This window comes from Sciurus vulgaris, assembly GCF_902686455.1.
Source record: "Sciurus vulgaris genome assembly, chromosome: 5".
In the NCBI taxonomy this organism is placed as follows: Eukaryota; Metazoa; Chordata; class Mammalia; order Rodentia; family Sciuridae; genus Sciurus; species Sciurus vulgaris.
This window is the reverse complement of record NC_136465.1, coordinates 125,164,591-125,182,879: the sequence shown is the minus strand read 5'-3', so window position 1 is coordinate 125,182,879 and position 18,289 is coordinate 125,164,591. Positions and strand designations below refer to the sequence as shown.

The following is an 18,289-nucleotide window of genomic DNA, read 5'->3' as shown; positions in this document are numbered from 1 at the left end:
GGATATAAAGGGTTATTCATCATAGTGAGTACCATCCCCAGGTAGTCAGAGCTTTTCCAAGAGTTTTTGCTTTTCAGTTTACAAATATCTAGTCCTTCTGAGAATGAAATTTAAAAAAAAAAAAAAAGGAGAATACCAAGAGATGATTTTTCTAAGGAAGGAGAGAACCCATGCTTACCGGTCTCCTGCAGCCTTAGTATTAAGATAAGAAGTACATGTTCCTATGTAAGACGCCTGGGTGGAAATAGTCGGGTTATTGTGGCAATCACCGGCCCCTGCCATGAATGACTCCATATTTGAAACAGATTGTCTTTGGCTTGAGACTAGACTTGTGTACCATGCATTCCAAGTCTATCTCCTTGAGAGTACCCTTATGCTGTTTGTTTTAGTCAAAACACATCAAAGTGTATGGTTTCAGTATGTTAGTTCAGTGTCTGATTACAATAACAGGAGACGGCTGTGTCAGCATCAGTCCAAGTTCATCAGCAGGGGAGAGGGAAGCTGATTATCTTTCTCAGCAGCCCATAGGGCAGTGCTGTGGGAATTCAAGGCAAGTAGGATCAAACTGGGGCAGGGAGAAGTAAAAGGAAAGGGGAAGGGAGCTAGTTCAACTCTGAACTAAAAATCTGCCTTCTTTCCATCCATTTTCTATAAAAGGGACTCTTTCAACCCCAAGATATTAAATGAAGGCTGCTTCTGGTTCCACATAGCAGTCTTCCTGAAACACTTGGCCCTCATCTATTGGTCCACTCCCTATAACCACGTCAGCTATAAAAAGCAATATGAGTGACCTTTTTTCATCTGTGTTTACTCTAAATTTTCATTTTGCTCTGTGTGTGTCAAGAAGATATATAATTTCTATCCTTTTTTTTTTTTCTAAGTAGGAGGGCAAGGTTTTTCTTCAAAACTCTTATCTCTTAGTTCCAGGAATGAAGAATTGTTGCCAGTGATTAAGAAGGATGACTTTACCACCAGGAATCAACAAGGCTGTTGTCCGCCAGAATAATTTTAAAGTTCCCACCTCAGTAGGTGTTGGTTTATCCTGAAGGCCAGGTTTGACCAAGATATATGCAGTAGCTGAGACCACAACTAAAACTTGCTTCCACTGTAGATTTCCCCACTGTGGCAAATCTTAAGGCGAAAGGAAAATAAACAGTGTTGAACTGGAAACTTCTCCTGGCTTCCATTGTAGTCTAACTTCCCACAGCATTAAGTGGGAAGAATGCTGGCAAGGGTGATAACTCTTAAGATTCTTTTCTTTCTTTCCTCCTCCTCCTTCATCAGAGTCTTCTTTTATTTTTCAAAAGTAACATTCAGCATTCATGTGCCAGACACTGAGCTTAGTGCTTTGCCAGTCTTAGTTAATTGTATGTTCATAATACATAGGTCAGTTTGTATTAGTATTATTATCTCCGTTGTGCTCATGAGTAAACTAAAGCACACAGATGGACAGCATGGATCCCAGGCAGTCTGGCCTCAAAGTTCAGATTTGAAACATGCTGCCTCTTTATCCATTAGCAGTTGAGAAATATAACAACCTTTAATGTTGATATATATATATCTTTTTCTTTCTTTCTTTTTTGGTACTGGGGACTGAACCCAGGGGTGCTTAACCACTAAGCCACATCCCCAGCCCTTTTTTATTTTTTTTTTTATTTTGATAAAGGGCCTCACTCAGTTCCTGAGGCTGACTTTGAACTTGCGATCCTGGTGCATCAGCCTCCTGAACCGCTGTGATTTCATGCATATACCACTGTGCCCAGCTGATATGTGTATTTAATACCATTTGATACTAAATATTTTCTCCTTTTCATTATGATTTCTCATTTCATCTAGCAGTTTAGTTAGCAGTGCCCCTTGTCAGCTCCAAAACTGGGTAGCAGCTCTTCCTGACAGATGAAGTGAATTGTCCTTATAGTACATATTTCTTACTAAATTATAAAGACTATCATGCACGTAAACCACAAGAATAAAGAGCCTGATTGAATAACAATGAGTATCTCAGTTTGAATCCTGACTTTCCCATTTACTTGATACACTACTTTTATGCAAGTTTCTTGACTTCTTCATACCTCCTTTTCCTCATCTGTAAATCAGGTGTAATAGTTTCTACCTCATAGTGTTAAAAATATTAAAAGTGCTTAGAATAGTGCCTGGCATATGGTGCTTGACAGAAATTATCCAATGTTGTTGTTGTTATAATATCGGTACTTAACAGCTGTATTTCAATATTATCTTAGGAACTTATGGGGGTTTTTATTACTAATTTAGGGAGAATTTGTTGATGTATAAGGTGATAGCTTGAGAACATTCCTAAAATAATTTGAATCTAGGAAAAACCAGAACACAGCTTTGCAAGAAAACTATTACAAACTTCAGACTTGCTAGCTCTGTGAAATTAATATGTATCTAATGGTGTTTTAAAATATGGGACTGAGGGCTGGAGTCATGGCTCGTGGTACAGCACTTGCCTAGCATGTGTGAGGCTCTGGGTTCAAATCTCAGCACCACATATAAATAAATAAAGTTCATTGACAACTAAAAAAATATTTTTTTTTTTTTAAATGTATGAGACTGAGTCAGATATGGTGACATGTACTATAGGCCCAGCTACTTGGAAGGCTAAGGCAGGAGAATTGCTTAAGCCCAGGACTTTGGGCCTAACCTGGGCCCAAAGTGAGATAGTGGGCAACATAGTGACATCCTGTCTCTTTAAATAATTAAGTAAATAAATAAACTTAAATTGCAATTCAAAAACAAAAAATAAACTTATCCTATATCTTATTGTCTTATGAGAAAGAAACAGCATACTTAATGAAATATGGAAAATTAAGGGTTCCCCCCCACCGTTGTGGAACAAAATATCTGAATAAGTTAGTCAAAAGGAGAAGTACAGTAAAAAGCAAACTGTGCTGTATGGTCAAGGTTCCAAGTGGACAGCAATAGAATGTGGGCCCTATAAGGGACTTTGACAGACTTACTCAAATTCCTCCTCACCTCTGCCTCCACACTGACTTTCTCCTTGCACTCAATGTGCTGCAGTGAGGATCCAGGGAGAAACGGGATTGAAAGCTCTGTGGACGGAAGGCCTACCACACATATTCTGGACCCTGAATTATCACGCTGTCTGTGACACCTTGAAAAGTGGCCAGAAAGTCTAGGGAAATCAAACCCTATAATAGCTTTTAGTGGAGAATCAGGAAAGTGTGAATTCAACATTTCCCCAATGGGAAAGACTTAATCCCTTTTCTCTGACCTTGGGAAAGAAGGGAGACACCTGCATGCCAAGCCCTTGAGGAACCTGTTGTAAAATGAATCACACGATTTGAAAGTGGGACTTTTCATTTGTATTCTGCCTTTACTCTGTGTGTTCAGCCCCTCCCTGGTTTGTGTGGTAGGGAGAAGAAGGGGGTCATCGAATGCATGGAGTACTTTGTCCCCATGGAACGCATCCAGGGGAAACCACTTCCCCCTCAGGACAGTTATTTCGATAGTAGCAGTCTCCAGACCATCAGTTAAAATTTTTTTTTTGAAATGTGTTGTTCATTCATTGATACATAATCCTACTGCCATATATCCATATAGTATATAATTACTTTACAATTGAAAGAATAATATTAAAGTTTTTAAAAATAATTCAAGGTCGTATTTTCAAATAATAGCAGCCAACAATTTTATGGTGTTAATTATATGCCACGCATTGTCCTGAGGTGTTTTTTTTTTTTTTTTTCCAAAGCATCTCATTTACCATCTTGCTAAGAGCAAAGGCTTCATGCTATCATTAGCTAATGTCTCAAGGCACAGTTCATCACTAACAATAGCGAGTATAATTCCATATTTCAGCTGTCTCCTTGAGCGTTGAGGTTCTTTTGACTGGATATGAATATCATTATTGTCAGATATGACTATATTGTCATCATTCAGAGTAAGAAGTGCCAGAGCTGACAGGATCTTTATTTGTTCATCTTTTCAGTCTGCAGTTTCATTGCAGAAATTTTTTTTTTTTAATCTGTTGTCCACTCTGCAAGGAATAATTTCATTTAAATTAGCATTATACTGTTCTGCACCTCTCAGCTGGAGACATGGTAGGTCACAGTATACAGAGGCTGCCCACGCCCCTCGTTGTCCTGCTTACTGCCACCTGAGGGCGCCAGTGTCAGATTCTATGAGAAATGCCAGTAAAGCTTAAATTCAGGTGAAAAACGTGAAAGGATTCCAAATGTTGATTGATTGTTTTTAACACCTCCTGGGATTTGTGTGCTCCCTGTGGAGACCGTCCTGGAGGCACAGGCAGGATGAACACGTTTTCTAAACTTCAGAATTCTGTGCAGTAACTGGAAGAATGCAAAGCCCTCATTTCTTAAACCTCTCTCTTGGTTTCCTGTGCTTCCTGCCTTGCATCTCAGTATTTCTTTGGGGCTGTACAGGAAACATCTGAGGTGATCTAGCGCACCCCCTTCTTTGCCACCCCCTCCTGGGAGTCAGTGGCATCTCACTGCCACCCCCATGGATCTCTGACTTTCTGCATCTGTGAATTCCTCTGAGTTAAGGTGCACCTGGTGAGGCTCCTGTTGCAATAGGACTAAAATGAAGGCTGGTTATTTTTGACATCTTTGGTTGGTTGTGTATTTACAGCAGAAACTGAATAAGCATCACCTACTTATATATGAAATTATTTCAGCTCCTTGATCAGTGGATAAATTTCTGCCTAGAGCAGTCATATTCGTTGGAAGGCCCTTGGACCCCTTTCCAGTTAGAACTTACTAATCTCCTGAATTTCAATGGTCTTGAAAAGATAATAAGCAATATTATTAAACAGCCGTTTCTAGGACTTCTGAGAGAAGAGAAGGCAACTTTGGGCCTACTTTAGAGAAAGCCAAAGAGAAACTGTACAATTGAAAAACTCCTCTTTTCTGGAACCTTCCTTTATCAAATTTTAGATGTATTCCTCCAGAGAAGGGTATGCGAGTTGTAAATTGCATGTAAGACTAATTTTGTTGGTAAATGAAGTAATTTAGAATAACTGAAAAGCCGCTTATTGTTGATTTATATGTGTTTATTTGAATTAGATATATTTTTTTAAAAAAATTTAGGTAGATACAGTGGCACATGCTTGTAATCCTAGCTACTGAGGAGGCTGAGGCAGGAAGATCACAAGTTAGAGGCCAGCCTTGGCAACTTAGTGAGACCCTGTCTCAAAATGAAAAATTATTAAAAAAAGAACTGGGGATGGGGCTCAGTAGTAGCATGTTGCTAGATTCAATCCCTGGTACCCCAGAAAAAAAATGTGAGTCATAAATTGTTTCTACAAATTTGTTTGGTAATTTTTTCTTAAAGTACATGTTTCCCTTATGCTTATCTGAGGCAAAAACAAAGGAAACATTTGTTAAAATATAATATTGGTAAATTTAAAATTCATCTTATCTAAAGCGTGATGTTATAAATCTGGAGGGTCTGATTTTTCAGGTGTAGAGCTTTGCTTCTAAGCTGGGGCCCAGAGTTGTTTTCAGATGCTATCAGGAGAGTAATGAAGTCAGTGCTGGAAAGTTTTAGCCATCAAATGATGGCCCAGGACACATACACAGTTACTACTAAGCAGCATCCAGCCTGAAATAATGCAGGCAACATTGAAGTGCCTGAGTAATGGAAACCAGGGAGGCTACACAGACTTGTGTGACACTGGAAAGTTGGAAAGATTCCTTATCTGAAATCAGAAGAACTGGATTCAAGTCCTACCTCTACCACAGTGGTATTACTTAAGCTGTCCATACCCTGGTTTCATCATCAGTTAAAAAAAAAAAAAATGGGGTAATGGCCACCGTTAAATGGTGGTCTTAGGAAGGTCAAATATAGTAGGTGCTCAATAGATGTCCTCTGAACTGGGACTTGGTAGAGGGGAAGTAACTTGAGAAAAGAACAGGAGTCCCACAGTGGGGGGAGATGAGCACCCCATTTTTCAGGGTGGAGAGTGAGGAGCTCGAGAGGCAGCTTGGTCTTCCTCCTGCCCGGTGTCCCTCAGGCTGTGTGATGGTGAGTGTAGGCAGTCACCACCACTTCAAGGGCATTGGCTTCTCCTACATGCTGGTCATGGTGTTTCACATTTGTTTGTTTTTTATTATTACATACAATGATTGGCTTTTTTCTTTTGGTTTGCAGTTCTGTTGATTTTAACACACACGTGGATATGTATAATCACCACCACCATCAGGATCCATCACTGTTCCATCCAGCATCTCCCTGGTGCCATCCTTTCTGGTCCCCCACTCCCTCTAACCCAGGGTCATCTGCACACTGAATGCGTGCTGTCCAGCACTGTGCATTTCTTTTCCTAACACTTGTTGCACTTGTCCTATTCTTCACATGGTCCTATTCTTGATTTTTAGGGTCAAGAGCTTGGGAACTGTGATATCTTATTCCCTGCTCTACTCCAAGTGCTGGGCATATAGGAGAGGAGACTCCAAGACGTGTCTTAAGTGAATCAGTCCTTACTGTCTGTGCCTCAGTTTCACCTTTTCTTAATTCCTTCTTCCTCCTCCTTTTTTCCCTTAAAGACAAGAAAAAAAAAAAAAAAAAACCTTGTTGTTAAACTTGAATTTGCTGTTTAACTCAACAAGCAGTTTTAGAGTTCCTTCTAGTTGCCAGCATACAAACAGAAGAGAAGCACAGCCTTCAAGGTGTTTTTGTTTGTTCTATTTGCAGGACTAGGGATTGAACCCAGGGCCTCGTGCATGCTGGGCAAGTGCTCTGCCACATCCCCTGCTGCCGTCCTTCTTCCTATAAGGAAATGGAGATTGAGAGAAGTTAAAAAACTTGCCCAAGATCAGATAATAGTAAATTCCAGAATTCAGGATTGTCTTGACCTGTAGCCTGTAGTCTTTCTATGTTAAGACATACCATGAGAGAGAGAATTATCTTATCCCATTCGAATCGCCTAGGTAAATTACCCCACCTTTAAGTAGCCAGGCATGTTGATGTGTTGATGGTGTCATTCACTGAGCGTCTACTCTCTAGCAGGCACTCCCCGGAATTCCAGAGCAAATGAGAGACACTGAGTGTCTGTGACTAGGGCTGATTCAGACCTGCACAGGCAGTGCCACCAACCGTGGGATAAACACTTTGGTAGGGGACAGGCAGAGGCCAGGGGGACCAGCAGGTTGGATGGGGGAGGTATGGTCTGACCAAAAACTGAAGGAAAATAGTTCCCAAAGCAGAGAGCTAGAAATAAGTGTTTCAGACAGAAGAAAAACATAGTTCTAGAAGTAACTGAGGGTTAGAAGAGAGGAAATGAGAGGCGCTCAGGACCACTGAGAAGGAGCAAGAGGTAGGTGCACTGGAAGGTAGGAGTAGCTGCCAGATCATTCCAAGCTGGTAAGCAATGTCAGCATCCAGGAGACCAAATGGTAGTTTAAGGGTAGTGGAAGGTCAGTAAAGGTTCTAATCAACAAAGCAGTTCAGGTGTATTTACAGTGAAATAAGATTTGAGATGCTTTGGAAACATCATGTTCTTGCACCTGGTGTTTCTACAAGCCTGTCTTGAAGCTCACAGATGGTGATAACTGGTGACAGTGGGTCACCTTGGTTACCTTATTCCTGGCTTAGACCCCTGAAGGCCTCAATGCTGTGTGACACTGGGGAGGCACTCGTTCCTCAAGGTTCCCGGGTCTGACATCTGACTGGATGCAAACCATCTGCTTCCCTTGCAGCAGGTGATGGCATTATTGTAAGAGGGTGAGAGAGGAGAAACCCTCATATCCTTTTCTGTAGAAGTGCACAGCACATCCTGTTGATCATGCTACTTCTGAAAAGAGACTTTTTTCTCTGTAATATCTTGGTCACATCTTTATTCTCCATAACAGGTTGGACACATTTCAAAGACTATATCACCCTTTCCAGCCTCCTGGTGTTCTTTAAAATGTCTCTTGAAGCCATTCATCCATCTGCATGTACATTGGTACTACTCCAACCCTGACCCTCTTTGTCCTGTCACAGTGACAGTCCTTTGGGGCCTCTCAAACCCCCGTGCTACCTCCTGGCAGCACAACTTTCATGGTGCTCTCTAGTGTACAGCCATTGCCACTCTCGAGGGGTCAGGCAGTGGATAGAAGCTTGTCTCTAACCTCTCGCCCTAGCCTTACCTAGACCTCAAGGCCACTGTCCCCAGGAGGTCAGTACCACCAAGAACTTCCAGGAAGGAATGGCATTTAAGTCGAGTATTATGGGAGTTTGGCAAAGGAGGCAGAGAGAGGGGTTTGGGATGAGCTGCATGGTCTCTATTGGTGTGAGTGAGATTTGAACAAGAGCTTGAACAGGAAGAGATCATGAGAGGCTACAGCAGAGATTTCAAACTGGGGGCTCACAGTTTGGAAGCCAGCCCACAGAGCAGGTTTCCCGGCCAAAAAAGAAATATGTAGGATCGTATTTTGTATTTCAGGGGAAAAACACCCAAATGGTTGCAATTCAAGTTCCAGTGTGGAGAAATGGATTAATAGGCCCAGTGTGCACTAAGGGAAGTTTTCCCTCTGGGGCAGGCAGAGCAGGGGGTGTTGTTGAGGGCTGAGAGCATGGACACTGGTCGCTGCTGCCTCACTGCTGGTGACCTAGAGCAGTTCTCATTTTCCTGCTGTGTAAAGTGGGTATAATAACCACACCTCGTAGGGTGGTTATTCATAGGACTGGAGGAAGAATGACATGAGTTCATATTTGCAAAGCATTTCCAATGTTGCCTACTACAGAAGGTTTGTTACATGGTGGGATGGTTGCTCTAGACCCGTAACTGGATGTTTCTCTGACTTTAGGGTCTTTCACTCTTCAACAGTTGAGCTGGAACCTAGGCATATAGGGAGAGCTCACTTTGTCTTTGTAGTTCCCCAAATCATACATCGCTCAGTGACCTCGGAGTACAGTGACAATTTTGAAACCTCTTGATGAACTTAGTTTTATCTAGTTCAGGGGCTTTTGATTTTTTTTTTTTTTTTTAAACGTTTGAGTTCTTTCATTGACCAAAATCTTTGGTAAAGCCCCTACTTTGTAACTAATAAAGCCATGATTGTGTAGTCGAAATAAAGGTCAAAAGGGCTCACAACTTACACAACCACTTCACTTCCTCTTTCCTAAGGTAACATTTCAGAACCAGAGAATGCAGTGCACACCCCACTGTTCTGGTTTGTTCTGGGAGATGTGACTTATCCAAGGGCCCAGAGTGAACAGATGGTGGATTAGGGGCAACAGTGTGGGTCTCCTGACTTCTGGACAATCCCCCCTCCATTAAGATCAGGAATTCTCGACTCTAACTGTTAATTAGAATTATCCGGGGAATTTTAAAAGGGATCAGTGTCAGGGCCCCACCTTCAGAGTTCCTGGCTGAACCGGTCTGGGATTGGCAGCATTATCCAGAGCTGAACTATTCCATGTTTAATAAGCAACAAACTTTCTTTGTGGAAAAGAAACCCTTCCAGGTGTTACTTGCAAGAATTATTGATTGCATTTAAAAAAACAGGCTGTCCCAATTATGGCACCTTTGTGCACAGGGGACTGTACATTGGAGCCCCCAATCAAGTTTTCTCTTGACCACTTAAAAATTTCCCTAATAGGGCTGGGGCTGTAGCTCAATGGTAGAGCGCTTGCCTCGCAAGTGTGAGGCACTGGGTTCGATCCTCAGCACCACATAATAATAAAGTAAATAAAGATACTGTGTCCATCTACAACTAAAAAATATTTTTTTAAAAAAATTCCCCTAGTATTTCCTCTACTGTTGCAGTGGCTGTGGATTGCTTCCCCTTGCTGCAGGAAATGGATGGATTACTTGTCAGGAAAACTTCAAAGTCTCCTTTTTAAAACTGTAGGGGGGTGCTGAGGATGTGACTAAGTTAGGGCACTTGCCTCAGCATGTGTGAAGCCCTGGGCTCAACCCCTAGCACCACAAAAGGAAGAAGAAAAAAACAATAGAACCCCATTGCACTATGGCTCATTTTATGAGATTTGCTATTATTTGTCCCAAACCATGGCTCTAGAAACATGATAAAGTTCGATAGAACAGAATCTGGGCCTGGACACTGATATCCCTTCCCCTGCATCCCTCATCTGCTCCTGTGGCAGCACTCTTAAAAGAGATTTGCTGGGTCTTAATCTAAAGAGGGCTGTGGTTGTGCATGCAGGTTTCACTCTGGTGGCCTTGAGTCCTTTGGGGACTTAGATATAATGAACAAGAAATCCTTTTGTTCTGCCACTTTTTCCTGGTTGTGAGGATATTTTCAGATGGGAAGATCACTATTTCCTGGTTAGGGAGATCCAACCTAAAAGAAGACTCGTCCCCTTCAGGACACTCTGGCAGATGCCCAATATGCAGAATGAATCACTTCCTTTTTGACAGGGTTGATGTGTCCACTAGGTGGTCATACTGACTGGTTAATGTCCCTTCTTCTGCATGAAGGAAAACCACTCTTTGGTCAGAGGTCGTATAGGGAGTATAGCACAGCCTGTTTCCCACTTGCCCTTCTTCCACAGAAGTGAAGGCTGGTGCTTATCTATTTATGTGGCCTAGTAAAACCTAAAGACTCATTGTGACTTTGTTTTTATATGCAAAAAATAAAATAAAAATGCATAGCTGTACCAAGGAAATGAATTATATTGAAATGCTTATCAAAAATTTAACCAAATTTCAGGCTGGGGTTGTGGCTCAGTGGTAGAGCACTTGCCTAGCAGGTGTGAGGCACTGGGTTCAATTCTCAGCACCACATATAAATAAATGAATAAAATAAAGGTCCATCAACAACTAAAAAAATTTTTTTTAAATTTAACCAAATTTATAATATGATATTATGCCCTTTATTAATGCAGCAGATAACAAAAGTGCTGGTAGAGGGTTTAATAATGACTGAAATTTCAAAGTGGTCGTGAGCATAAACAGTAACTCAAGATATTTGGAATAGCAGTACACTGTTTCTGTTGACAACCAAGTTACAGGCACTGCTAATACCATTGTTCTCTTATATTCATCATAGGAGGAAGTGCTAAATTTCAGGAGTGGGTATATGTTTGTTTGTTTTGTGGCACTAAAGATTAAACCCAGTCCTCCTACATGCTAGGCAAGGATTCTACCACTTAGCTACATCACAACCTAAAATGCTAAATTTCAGAGTTTTGTAAAAATAAAGATCGATTCATGGACTCCCTGAATCCTATTCACAGGTGCCCTAAATTAAGAACCATGGCCTAGGGCGGCAGCTTTCCTCCAGATTGATACCCACTTTGACCTACTCGTCATTCTTTTTGTACCTACACGTGCCTTATTTTGCTCTCTACTTTCTCACCTGTGCATCCCACAAGTCCCATGTCCCCAGCTCTTGTTACAGAAACTAACAACTGTGGCTTATCCACATGTCATGAAGCCCATATAACAAAAAGCCCAGAAGCTAAACTGTTTAGGGCTTGTGTGGCATCCCAGGCAAGACAGCAAGGGCCCATTGCTCTGAGCCTTCTGCTTTTAGACTGTTGTTTGTTTGTTACTCTGCCTCCAGGTGTTGCTCCTGTCACTCAGACAGGAAGAAACAGGAAAGAATAAAAAGGGCCAAAGACGAGCCCAAATTAGCACAGTAGTGCACACCTATATTCACAGCTACTTGAGAGATTGATGCGGAAGGAGGGCAAGTTTAAGATCAACTGGGTGACTGATTGGAACCCTGTTTCAAAATCTGAAAAAGAGCTGGGGATGCAGCTCAGTAGTAGAGCACTTGCCAAGTATGCATCAGACCCTGTTACCAAATAGAAAAAAAAAAAAGCAAACGGGATCAGGCCAGTCAAGCTGATCCTTTTTATCAAGAAAAGAATAGCTTTCCTGGAAGTTTCATCCAGGAAACTCCCAGTTGCACCCTGTGTATCATGTGACAACACAGAGCTGCAAGGGAGTCTGGGAAATATTTTTAATAGGCACACTGCTGGCCCACACTGAAATCAGTAGTAACAAGAAGGGAGACTATATCCTGGATGCACCTCTACCAGTTTCTCCGGTGTCACCTAAGTCCCTGGGACTTGCCACTCCTGGACTGCCAGGCTGCCGCCTTCCATGTGACCCTGCAGTCCTTCCCAGGCCTTGCAGTCTTCAAGGCCCAAGTTCTTCCCCAGCTTTCTGAAAAGCTTAGAATCAGCAAAAGCACAAGAGTCCATTGGGTGGCCCCACCTTTTGGCAGAAAGCTGAAATCCAGAAAACGACTGACACAAGAGCTCATCCTGACGGCAATGGTCACGCACGTGCACACACACTCTGCACATAGCATTTAGCCTGTCACTTGACATAAATTGCCTTTTAACCCTCCCATACCACCTCCCCATCAGGTAACCAGCACCTGCATTTTCCATGTTAGGAAATCATGGCAAAGACTTGTTAAGCAACAGGGACAGCCAGCTGGTACCCCACCCAGGCAGGGTCTAACCCTTGCTGCCTCCCTAACCTGGCACTGCCACCCTCTCGGCTGACTGGCATGGAAGATGGGATTCGAATCCAAACCTCCTCATCTTGAGGTCAGTGTTCTTTCCACCTTGCTTGCCTCTGAGTTGAGTTGTACCTTTGCTTTAGGGTGATTTTATTCATTCATGTGTTTTTTTTTCTGCCTGAATTTGGTTGCTTTTTTTTTTTTAGAGTAGGATTTACCTCCTGATACTTTTGCTTTAACTCTTCTCTCTTAATCCTACAGCATGGATCAAGTAGTCTTTTTAAAGCATGAATCAATTTTGTCTTTCCCACTCAATCCATGGCTTTTTATTACTCTTGGACTAAAGGCCAAGATCCTTCATGTATTTTGTAAGGACTGAGTAGTCTAATTACTACTTCTCTCTCCAGCCTCGTCATCTTCCCCTTTTCCTGTCTCACTCCCTGCACTGAGCCAAAGGGCCATGGTTTAGTCTCCTCTTAATTCACCATGCACCTTCTTACCACAGGGCCTTTGCACCTGTTGTTGCTACTGCCTGGCATTCTCTCCCCTCTTCTTCTCATTTTATGACTGCCATGCAGTCCTCAGTTGGATCCTCATTTCCTCGTGACATCTTCTCCAATGTGTCCCTATGTAGGCTGATCTCATGGCATCAAGAACCTTTCCTTGTACCACTGACCAGGCATATGATCTCTCACTTATTTTGGTTATTATTTGATCAGTATCTACCTTCTTTGCTGGATTGTTAAGAACAGGTCATGTCTGATATCTCTTGAAGGAGTCTTTGAGCCTCACTGTCTGCTATAGTGCCTGTCACATAAAAAGTACTCAGCAAATATTTATTAACAAAAAAACAATGATTTTATCTTATTACCTAGCATAGAATTAAAGGTAAGCAGTGTTTGAAAGAGCAGAGAGTAATGGCATACTGTCACACTAACCTCACTGCATCTTCCAGCACTGTTCTAAGATGAACAAAAAGACCTTTATTAAATGACTTCAACTAAAAAAAGAAAAGACTTCATTATTTGTTATTGTAGAGTAGATAAACCTATTAGTCGGAAATGGATGTTATATGCACCTTGCCCATATCTTTATCAGTTTTCTGAAAATAAAGATCCCAAATGTTTATTTAATTTTAGAATTTAATATCCCAACCCTCTGGTTATATCAGACTTTATTCACATGTAATTTTTTCCTCAACTTTATTGAGATATGCAATTGAAATTGTATGTATTTAAGGTGTACAGTGCGATGATTTGTAATGATTTCCACTCATTTACACATCTGTCACTTCACATAACTACTAGTTGGTAGACAGATATTTTGAAATTTGTGACAGTATTGTTAACTGTACTCACATTCTGTACATTACTCTGTTAAGGATAACATTCTTATTCTTCTTATAACAGAAAGTTTAAAGCCTTTGACCACATTATCTCCCCTTTGCCCATCCCTCAGCCCCTGGAAATCACCATTCTCTGCTTCCGTGAGTTCAATGTGTTAGATTCCACACAGAGGGAAGATCATGCAGTATTTGCCTTTCTGTGTCTGGCACATCTCACTTAGCATAACGTCCTCAGATTTATCTATGTTGTTGCAATTAGCAGAATTTCCCTCCTTTTATGGTTGAATAAGATCCTGTATTTTCTTTGTCCATTCTTTTATGGGTGAATTTTAGGTCATTTCTGTATCTTAGCTAGTGTAAGTAATGCTACAATGAACATGAAAGTGCAGATATCTTTTTGGGGTACTGATTTCATTTCCTTTGGTATATACCAGGTCATATGGTAGTTTTGTTTTTTATTTTCTGAGGTATCACCATACTTTTTTCCATAATGGCTATACCAGTTTACATTCCTCCAACCAAAGGTTTCCTTTCCTCAGCATCCTTACCAACATTTATCTTTTATTAATTATTTTTCTTGTAGTCACCCTCTGACAGGCATGAGACCATACCCCCTGTGGCTGTGATCTGCATTTCCCTGATGGTTAGTGATGTTGAGCACTTTTCCATATCCCTGTTGACCATTTGCAAGTCTTCCTTGGAGAAAAGTCTGTTCAATCCTTTGCTCATTTTAAAATCAAAACAGAAAAAGATTAAGAAAACACTAGTAAACTTTACATAGCAGTAGAAATATGCCAAAACGAAACTTCTAAAAATGAAAACATCCTCAGTGAACCTGGGACAACATCTAGGGACTAATATATGTGTAATGAGATTCTTTAAAGAAGAAAGAAATAATGGCTTAGGGGCTTTGGGCATAGCTCAGTGTTCAGTGGTAGAACACTCGCAAGTGTGACATGTTCAATGTATTGAGTTCAATTCCCAACCTTAAAATAAAGAAAAAAAGGAGAGGAAAGGAAGAAAAACAGCCTGAAATCTTTCTAAATTTTATAAAATAGCTTTAAACTTGCAGATTCAAAAATGACAAACACCAAGTACATGAAGCACAAATAAAATGATACCAAGGCACACCACAAATTGCTCAATTATAAATCCAATTTTATTTTCCTTTGCAGTCTTCAAGCTTATATAGGACCTGTAGTACAATGTTGAATAGAAGTGGTGAGAGCACCTTTTTTATCTTTTGCCCAATTTTAGGGGAAAATCTTTTAGTATTTCATGATACAGCTGTAGGTTTCTCATAGACTCTCTTTATCTGACTGTGAAAGGGTCTCTCTCTCTCTCTCTTTCTGTCTTTCTTTCTTTTTCTTTCTCTCTGTCTCCTAGGGCTTAAACACAGGAGCACTTAACAACTAAGCCACATCCCCAGCTTTTTAATTTTTTTTTATTTTGAGACAGGGTCTCCCTGTTGCTTGGGGCCTTGCTAAATTGATGAAGCTGGCCTCTACCTTGGGATCCTCCTGCCTCAGCCTTCTGAACTGCTGGGATTATAGGTGTGTGCCGTCACACCTGCTGAAGGCCTCCTTTATGCTCACCTCATCCTTTCCTCATGGTTGGTGTTGAGCACCTTTTCACACAGATGTTGGCCACTTTGTATGTCTTTGGAGGAATGTCTGTTCAAGCTCTTCTCACATTATCAGACACATGGTTTGCGAATGTTTTCTCCAATTCTATCAGTTGCCTTTTCATTTTGGTGATTGTTACCTCTGCAAGCTTTTAGGTTTATAGTCTTTTTTTTTTTTTTTTTTTTTTTTTTTTTCCTTTGCTTTGGTGTCATTCAAAAAAAATCAATGTTGAGGAGTTTTTGTTCTGTGTTTTAGGAGTTTTATGATTTCAAGTCAAGCTTTTAAAGCCATTTTGAGTTCATTTTATTTATGATGTAAGGGTCCAATTTCATTCCTTTGCATGTAGATATCCAGTTTTTTGAACACCATTTATTGAAGAGACTATGCTCTCCCCAGTGTGTGTTCTGAGCCTTAAGATTAGTTGACACTATACATGTGGGCTTATTTCAGGCCTCTCTAGTCTCCCTTACATCATCGTTGAACACTCTCTCTTATAGCCAAGAGCTTAGGCATGTGCAAATTAAACATGGTTTCTAATGGTGCTAATCTTCAAGTATTCTAGAAATCCACTGGCAGGTACAGAGGAGAGATCATAAACTGTGCAAAAATTCAAGGAAGCGGGAACAGAAAGATGCCAGTGATGACTGCTAGAGAACCAAGGGAGACAGGAAAGGCAGGTCTGAACCGGCTGTATCTCATAAGGCCTGGAGGAGACTCTCTGACTAGGAAGAGAACATGTTATAAGACTCAGGATACAGACGGAGGAAGATGGGACAATTATCTATGGTAAGGGTCCTAAAAGGGGGGAAAAAATGCATGTCTACTTGTTACTTACAAATAGACCTAATGTTCTCCAAAGCTTCACCCAAACTCATCTGGGGTTGAAATCACAGGGAGGTGGGAAGTGAGATGTTAAAGCAGGACTCTTTGTATGGAGTTTTATAGAAAACCCTGTGGACATGGAATGAAAGCAGATCTTGCCTTCCAAGTAGTATCCCAGTATGTGATAATTTGGGCTTCTCTTCCAGGTGCACCATGTCATGCCTTGGGTGGCAGTAAAAGCAGTGACTAATCTGGAGACACTTCTCTGAACATTTTAGCCATGTTTTAATCCCACCATCTTCAGACCAGAGACCATCAAGTGGACACGGAGCCCTGTCGTCCTCACAGTGTCAGCGTGGTCCTGGGGCAGAGGCTCTACTGCCCTTCTCACTCCTCTCTATCTTCTTGTCCCACCAGGAATCCGAGGGTGTCTCCTGCCACTACTGGTCGCTGTTTGATGGTCACGCGGGGTCCGGGGCCGCTGTGGTGGCCTCACGCCTACTACAGCACCATGTCACAGAGCAGCTGCAGGACATCGTGGAGATCCTGAAGAACTCTGCCGTCCTGCCCCCGACTTGCCTGGGGGAGGAGCCTGAGAACACACCCGCCAACAGCCGGACTCTGACCCGTGCTGCCTCCCTGCGAGGAGGGGTGGGCGCCCCAGGCTCCCCCAGCACCCCGCCCACGCGCTTCTTCACCGAGAAGAAGATCCCACACGAGTGCCTGGTCATCGGGGCTCTGGAAAGCGCTTTCAAGGAGATGGTAGGTATAGCAGATAGTCCAGGGTCCAGGGCCCCAGGGGTCACTTGAATCCAAGCCTTCTTTTTTGGAAATTGCCTGGTTGCACCACCCGTTTGTTGCACGTGGACATCTCCCTTTTACAACTGGGCTTCCATTCTCAGTAAAAGTCGGTAGCAAGATAGAGAGTTCCTAGCACAAGTACTGGCAAAAATTAAAAAGGAGATGAAAGGGAAGGCTAGCGCATGAGGTCTTCAGCTTATTAAATGTCTGCCTTATCGCTTCCATTTCATCGGACTCATACTGATACCCTGAAGTAGAGCTGGTACAGTTCTACTTCATTGAAATGTGAGCACGGTTGCCATCTGTTTTACACATGTGTATGAAGTCCAGGTGTTTGGAGAAACAGCATTCAGTGAAGTGCTCAAAAGTCCACTTCCTATACAAATCTGATCTGAGAACAGCTATTTGACCGTGGTTTGGTGATGTGATTCACACTAGTGAAAAGGGATCTTTGGCTGGAGGAGAACAGAACCAGGGGGCCAGTATCCAAGAATCTTTTGTTTACCTGGCACATGGATTTGTTTCTACATTTGCATTGAAGGGTTCTGGTCAGAGAATTCAGCATCCTTCCCAGTCCTGCTCTGGAGAATGTACTGGCGCTGACTGGTTAGCAGCTCCCAAGAGTGACCCGTGCTGTCCCACTTCCTGGCAGGAATGCACCAAGAAGGCCCCTCTGTTTTGTTCTGTGTCATCTCCTCCCCTCTCTGTGCCAGTTCTTTACTGAGGCATTATTTCGATTCCAGATACTTCTTTCCTGAGCAGCAGCCTGCATACCAATAAAGAAAGATTTAAGGATGTTTGTAAGTATTTGAGTAAGACAAGTGGGCGGTAGTGTCCTTAAAACCTAGAGATTGAAAAGCGATGACAGGCTATTCCGTGAGTAAGTACAGCTAGAAGCTTCTCATCAGGACTGAATGTACGCTATGCCCTTTCCAGGATCTCACCATGTCAGGTCATCATCAGAGGAAAAAAGTAAATAATAATGATCATTATCATTCAATTTGTTAAAAAAAAAAAAAAAAGCACTTCATGTATTTGCACCTCATATTTGCCTCTGCTTATAATTTAAACTCATCCCTCCTTTGGTTTCAACTTTTCTCTCCTGTCATACCCATAATATTTACCCTTCAATTAGCAGATAGTTTAAAATGCACTTCTGTTTCGGGCATGTCTGGTAGCTTCCAGCCCTACAATCCCAATAAGTATATTGGGGTTAGAAGATATCACTTAGGGAAAAAGGGATCAAGGACAAAAAATTGATTCCTACT

General features: G+C 41.8%; 1 protein-coding gene across 1 annotated transcript in view; it reads left to right on the top strand.

The window, feature by feature from the left end:
- Positions 1-18,289, top strand: part of LOC306660943 (protein phosphatase 1H) — a 140,676-nt gene that overhangs the window by 107,821 nt on the left and 14,566 nt on the right. The window contains exon 3 of the mRNA XM_079139695.1: positions 16,638-16,982. Within this exon, the coding sequence (XP_078995821.1) occupies positions 16,638-16,982 (345 nt within the window). The remainder of the gene's footprint in view (positions 1-16,637; positions 16,983-18,289) is intronic.